General features: G+C 42.1%; 1 protein-coding gene across 1 annotated transcript in view; it reads left to right on the top strand.

Annotated features, from left to right (window-relative positions):
- Positions 1-238: 238 nt before the first annotated feature.
- Positions 239-7,358, top strand: part of VAPA (VAMP associated protein A) — a 28,945-nt gene continuing 21,825 nt past the window's right edge. Inside the window, exon 1 of the mRNA XM_061356287.1 lies at positions 239-539. Coding sequence (XP_061212271.1) covers positions 464-539 — 76 coding nt within the window. The 5' untranslated portion in view covers positions 239-463. The remainder of the gene's footprint in view (positions 540-7,358) is intronic.

Below are 7,358 nucleotides of genomic sequence, written 5' to 3'. Positions count from 1 at the left end.
GCTATCCTCAGCGCACGCGTGCTGCTCCCGCCGCCCCTGCCTGGGCTCTGTGTATGCGTGAACTCGGCAGGGTACCGCTTCTCCCTGGCGGTTCGCTCTGGGGGCCACGCCGGAGGGTCTCGTTTCGACCGCCGGCGCGGGAACAGAACGGAAGAGGCGGGGGTGAGAACAGAGGGAGTCGCTGCGCGCATGCGCACAAGGGTGCCCCGCCGCCCTCGTGCCCGCGGAGGGGTGGTGTTGCCGGCCGGCCGTTGAGCCAGTCACGCGGGCAGGGCGGTGAGCGGGGCTCGCGGCGGCAGGAGCGCGCACAGCGGCAGCACCCGCCCTCAGCCGCGCCGAGATACAGCCCGCCGCGAGGGAGCGGCGCCGCTGCCGGCCGGCCTCCCCCTCCCGCCCCTCCTTCTCCTCCTCCTCCTCTTCATCCCTCCCCCCACTCCTCCTCCCGCCGGAGCGAGCGAGCGAGATGGCGGCCGCCGGGTCGCTGGCGAAGCACGAGCAGATCCTGGTGCTCGATCCGCCCACCGACCTCAAATTCAAAGGTGAGGGGGAGCTCGGCGCGGGGAGGGGGTAGCGGGATGGCTCGGCCCAGCCCAGCCCGGCGGGGTGTCCCCTTTCGTCTCGGCCCTGGGCCGCCTCCAGGCGCCGCGTTGCCTCCCCGGGGCAGCGATGCCGGGCCCTGCCTGCTCGGGTCCCTCGGGGTTGGGGGGGGCGCCGCCGAGCCGGTGAACGGGCTCGGCCGCCGCCATCTTGGAATCCCGTGGGGACTCGAGAGCGTGTCGGCGGCCCCAGCGGGTGCCTGCCCGCTGCCCGCTCTGCCGGGTGCGGCGCTCGGGGGCCGGCCGCCCCCTTCCGGCCCCAAACGCTGCGCCAGTCCGCCCCCTGCTCGGTGTGTTCCTCTCGCATGCTGGGCAGCGCTCCGCTCGGAAGGCCTGGCCCTGGAGTAACGGGGTCCGGGGAGGGCGAATTACGCACATGTCAGTTCTGTGTCCGCGAGGGTCTGCGTGGCTGCCGGGCGCTCTCCGTGAGGTGGCCCTGTGGCTGTAGTGGATCGGAGAGGCCCCGAGGCGGGAGGCTCAAGCCTTGCCGCCGTGCCGGGGAGCGGGGTGTGTGGGGGTGAAACACGATTCACGGGACGACCCGCGCGCCTGGTGTTTCCCCCTCCGCGCCCTGCGGGCCGGCGGCTAGCGCTGTTCAGAGCCCGGCCCTGCCCTGCCAGTGTCCCCGCCGCTGCTGCTGCGGTTTTGCACCATCACTGTAGGGAGGTGCAGGCGCTCGCAACCTCTCCCGGTGCTGCGTGGCCCGCTGGCCTAGTAGATGGCTCCCCGCCCTTTTCCCCAAGTTGTCATGTTTCAGAGAGGTTCTCGGTACTTAAACAGCCAGCTCACTCCTTTCTTCGGAATGAGGGAAAGGAATGTGTTCATTTCGGAAGTTTTTTTGTTTAGTATTGCGTGGTGAGCGCAGAACTGTGACTGGCATAGCACGTTTCTATGAACATAGGTCCCAGTTAGTGCGGTTATCATGTGGGGCTTTTTCTCTGCTAATAAAATCGGTAGTTGTGAAAAGAAAGGTTCTTCCAAAGATGAGTGATTCTTGAAAGGTAAGGACATAAACAAAAGCATTCTAGGATAAGTAGCTTTCAGTACTATGTTGTGATTATATTTTATACCCATAGGGTCATTAATAAAAATCTCATAACTTTTCAGATTTAGAATCTGCAGTATTAGATTATTTTTTAAGGTGTTAATGTTATCTGAATTTAGCAGTACATGTACTTACACCTAATCCTATAAATGTTCCTATTTTATTCTGTTTCATTTTTATTAGATTTATCTTTCATTGATTTAGAGGGACAGAGTGGAATTTATGATGGTGTAAAAAAATTTTTAAATGGGCAACTAGAACAAATTAATGTTTATGTTAGAGAAGAACACTGTTCTCCCAAAGTACCTTTGGCTTGCCTGATTCTTAGACAGTCTTTTAACAAACTGTACTTGCTTCATTAATCTGTCAAATCAGATAAAGCCTGAAATCTGTCCACAATGCAGATTTCTTGATAGCTTCAGTTTTTAATTTTTTAAATTGCACATTCATATAGAGGAATTGCACATTCATAGAAGAATTTATCTTTTCCACTTCTGTTTTGAGTTTTAAAATGCTGCCAGGTCTGACTGCACTCCGATTTCAATACAGTGTTCTTAATGCAAGGGCAGGTTGGAGGAAAATGGAAATTTTGAATTAAAAAGCTACTATGTCTAATTCAAAGCTTTCAGATGTTGAACGGTCTTAAGCTGGAAGCCATACTTACATGATATGAAACAAAGTGATGATACAGGGAATATAGAATAAATACTAGATTAGAAATTTAGTATGAAGCCATTGTCAGTGATCCTTATTGTGCTGAGTGTTTATGTACTTAAATAATGAAATGTGTATTCTTTAGGCATAAATTTTGGTTTTGGGCTAATGCATGTACTAGCAAAATTGCTATAGAGCAGACTGAGCAAAAATCTGAAACATAATGAGGCTGCAGTCTTTAATATTCCATAGAAAGCATTCTCCATTACTATATTATTACAGTAATATACTATAGAAAGAGCTATCTATTGGGAGAGCACGGAGTGCACTCTCAATAAATATTTTCTAACTGCTTATTATTCTGAGGTATTTAAAAAGGTTTGTGGGCCACAAGCTAATTCAGTTCTAAAATACTGCATTGAAGAATACAGTATTGGCAGGGGGATTCTGAGTGTTATCTTTTAGAAAGTAATTGGTTAGTAAGAGAACGTATTACTCAGAATAAGTGTAACCTAGTGTAGGAAAAAGTGGTTTTTTTTCAGTGCAGCTGATTTTTCAGAGGTTTTTTTTTTTTTTATTGGGACAGTGTCATACTGCTGATGTGCATATAACAGAGATCCAGTTTTGAGTCTAATTGTCTAAATTGGGCAAATAGTTTTGTTGGTTTTCTTGCCTCAGGATTTGCTGACCTTGAGGATAAAAGTGACAGTAAATGTATTGGTATGACCCCATGTAAAGAATTATTTAAGTTAAAAAATATATAGCACTTATCTTAAGGAGCTGTTAACAAGGCTTTAAATTAATCATTGCCTGGTGTAACTTTTTTTTTTTTTTTTTTTTTAATCTACTGCACTTGATTAGCAAAAGCAAGGTCTGTAATACATTTATTCTGAATTTTATTCAGTTTCAGGGAGAAGTCTAAAGAACATGTCCCATGGTGGCCAACACATTACACATTTACCTTGGTAACCAAAATATTAGAATCCTGTTTATTAGTACTTTGTATTCCTTGAAACTTAAGTCATTAATGATGTTTTGGGTCATGGCTAATTCCCTCTGCTTTTATGATAACTAGATATCTGGATTCTGGAACCATCAGGAATGCCTAAGGAAAATGGCAAAACAAATAAGTACTTTTCAGAGTATTGTGCAAATATGAGGGGGAAAATCATACTTTAAAGTGATGCAACTAAGAGGCAGTTGAGAAGCTGTGTAATACTGGTTTCAGAGACTCAGTATGGAGCATTGAGAATTTGCCTCGTGGTACTTGCATCCAGATCTTCAGCCATATTACTCCTCTGTAGATCAGCTTTCTTCTGTATTTTAGTCTAATCTATTTTGTTGAGCCTCAAGAATCTGAAGTTTGGGTTTGTTTAGGACTGGATAGGAAGAGTGGAAACATGAGACACTTTAGCTAACATCTGCTTCTTACTGGGGTCTTTTTCGTATGACTCATGCATGTCATCACTGGCTGTAGCTCTAGTTTAGTGAAGATTATGGTAATCTGGAATTGGTGGTTTGGGAGTAAACGTGGTTTTTTTATTTTTTAAGCAGTTTGTAGTTTAATAGCAGCACTTGAAGTTTTCAGTTCAAAGATTTCTAGCATTTGTATGGAAACTCAGTCTCCCTTAAGAAGCCAGTTTTGCAATTCTAAGTAACAGTAGCAATTTAAGTTGGTCTTGGGTGATGGTCCTTTTTAAAAAAACCTTCACCAAATCTTTCATTCAGACATGGTTCTGCAACACCTAATTGAAAATCTACTCTAGTTGATTTGATGAGCCTTGGAAGATTAGTAGACACTGTTCAGAATTTGAATTTCATGTGATTTGCAGATGTCTGACTAGCAATATAAAAATGTATGAATATCCTAAATTGATATCCGTTGTTGAAGTTCTTACTTACAAGTTTGTGAAATCCAATTCTGTTACCTTTGTAAACATCACGAAATAATGAGGCACACTGTTTTTTTTTGGTGTTATTACCTCGAGGCTAGGAATAAGTCAGCAAGCAAGCAGACTGAAGTCCACTTCTGAGCATGTCTGTGTGCAGTAAATTTTCCCGTTGATGGTTTGAGTTACTGGGAGAGATCAGTATAACAGATGATGTTTCATTTCTGATTATTAATCTGATTTATAATATAGGATTTTTAGTATAAAAGCAGCTATCCGATGGTATATGTTCAAATGACTCTTCCCAGGTGAGGTAGAGAGCACTTCACTTAAGTATGGCTCATTCTGAAATCCAGTTTTTGATGACCTATTAAATAATACAATGATATTGCTATGGATTTTGTAATCACTACATTGCTGTTGGTAACATTGAAAGCCACAGGCTATGTATTGCTGCAAGTCGAGAAGGTGAAATTTAAAGGTAAAAATAGCTCAATGTTAAATGCATCCCCTGCCCTCAAGGTCCGTTGCCAGAGTTGGCACAGAATATATTTTAGTGTAGGAAGGATTTGAAGTTTGTTGCCTTATTTGTTTGTAAGTTTTGCTTATTTCAAATTTATGCCTTTTTTCACTTTATTCAAAGTACCAGCAAATTTGTGATGTCCCAGATTTCTATGGTTAAAAAAAATAAAAAGCAATTGGGATGTCAGTTTTCTGGTATCTTGTTCAAGAACATTTTTGAAACTAAACAATGGGAGTGCAGAGGGGAAGAACTGTTTGGGATTACTAACACAGTTGTGGCTTTTTGATACTTAGAAGTGATTCCAGTGAAGTTAATGTTTTTGCTGGCTGAGTATTGTGTAATGACAAAGATTGACCATCCCATACAGTGACTCAGTATTCAACAAGTAGTCATTGACTTTTTTTTGATCCAAGAGGAATTCCTGGAATTGTTTATTCTTGCTGAATATATCTGTACTTCTATCCACTGTTTTCTTGCTCAAATGTAATATTACTATTTTTTATGATAGTTATTAATGAAAATTAAAACACAATTATTAGTGGGGATGTGTTGAGGAAATGAAAGGAAGAGAATGTTTTTTACCATGTGTTACTTATGAGGTTTCTTCTACCATGGTGTTAGACTGCATTTAAAACTGACAAATAAATGGCAGTTTGTTTGTGAAGTCAGGCATGTTATAGGTCTTGAATTATATTTCGGGAGATCTGATTTGCCATTTGTTTTAAGATTCAGTAATGGAAGGTCTTCCTGTGATGACAGAGGTATACAGCAGTGAAGATTTGGAAGTTTTTCCCTTTACCTGCAATTTGTAGGACTCTGTTTTACCTAATATTGCATCTTCACTAAACAGAGAAACACTAGCCAAACCTCGCTGTCTTGTACTCATAGTGTAGTCATTTATTATAGAAGCTTCACTTTTACATCGTAAGTAGCATAGTGCCTACTCATTCTGCTGGTTGATAGTATAAGCAAGAGTTCTAGATCACTTTACAGTGTTAATATTGTAAAAAAACCCTGTACTATACGTGAACTTTGTGCCATTGTTCAAGGCCAAGTTGAAAAGTAGAAACTTGCCACAGGTGCTGTTTTATGCTTTAGTTAATAGGTCTGAACATTTAGTGTACTAACTGTCCTTTGTGGCATTATAAGTTGTTCCTGTTTTGGCTTCACTATGGTTTGTGAGTGTGTTTTACTTTCTGACCAACTTTGTCTTTAGGAGATGTTTGTTAACCAGGTCTTTGTGACCATCAGTCATTAAAGGGTTATTACATGCTCAGCTTACAAGGCATAAATCCAAGTTGGAAAAGGCTGCTGGAGAGAACTTGCTCTGTGTAAAATGGAAAAAAACCTAAATAATCACTGACTAATTAGATAAGTGTTACATTTTTCAGTGTGAAAATGGTCAAATGTCAAGGCTTTTATTGCTAGATGAGCCAGGTGTGTATAAGCCAATTTCTTTAAAACAAAGCAAAAAACAAACCAAAACCCCCCCAAAATCAAAATGACCAAGATAATTTCTGACAGTGAATTGCTGAAAATAAAAATGCAGAAACACTAGTTAGAACTTCGGAAACTTTGTTTTCCTTCAGGTAGTTAAGACTTTTATCTGGTGCATACTGATATTGCCCTCTTTAGCTTCTCTTACCTTTTAGTATTTTTTTTTTTAATTGCATACAGTTAATTTCATTACATTGTAAATTATTTGGCAGTGTAGATGTCATATTTCATTTTATGGTTTGAAAGTATTTAGAAATACATGGTTATGTAAATTAAATATTTTCCATTTATTTCTATATGAACAAGATCTTGAGAGTTAAGATAGGTTGGAACATATTATCCTCATGTAGGACTTCAGGTGTTTCATTCTTGATAACATGAATAAGAAAAGAAAAACAGTTGTTTGCCTGCATTTAAAAAAGATAGTCACATCAGATTTTTTCCCTCCTGTGTTTCTAAAAATGAAATCTCGCTTGGAGTAATTCTTAATTTGATACTTCACTGCTTGAATAGGTCTGACCTTGACAGTATGCAAAGCCTTAGAGGAAAGAATAATTAAAGACATGGAGATAAATGGAAAGTGGAATAAAATGCAGTGTGAGTGTCCTGGGTATTATGTGCCAGTCTGACCCGAGTCCTCCTTCTCTTTGTCTTCTTTTTTCCTCTCTTATGTGTATCTCCCTCAAACAAAAATGGATGTTACCACTGGATTTTATTACATTATTTCATCGAATCATTGATTGATTTGGGTTGGAAGGGACCTTTAAATCATCCAAATCCCTTCCTATTGGCAGGGACGTGTTTCACTAAACGAGGTCCTCAAAGCCCTGTCCAACCTGCTTCCAGAGATGGGGCATCCACAGCTTCTCTGGGCAGCCTGTTCCAGTGCCTCGGCACCCTTACTGTAAATTTTTTTTTCCTTGTGTCCAGTCCAAACCTACCCTCTTTTCGGTTTAAATTCTGTTGTCTCTTGTCCTGTCACTGCAAACCCTGATAAAGAGTCTTTTTCCATCATTCTCTGAAGCCCACTTTATGTATTGAAAGGCCACAACAGGGTCTCCCAGGAGACTTCTCAAGGCTGAACAACCCCAGCTATCTTAAACTGTCTTTACAACAGAGGTGCTTCAGCCCTCTGATTGTTTTTGTGGTGCTCC

Source organism: Neopsephotus bourkii, unplaced genomic scaffold, assembly GCF_033783945.1.
Source record: "Neopsephotus bourkii isolate Nb327-2 ecotype Australia unplaced genomic scaffold, CSIRO-AGI_Nbou_v1 NB_846, whole genome shotgun sequence".
Taxonomy (NCBI): domain Eukaryota; kingdom Metazoa; phylum Chordata; class Aves; order Psittaciformes; family Psittacidae; genus Neopsephotus; species Neopsephotus bourkii.
This window is presented reverse-complemented; position numbering and strand designations above follow the sequence as displayed.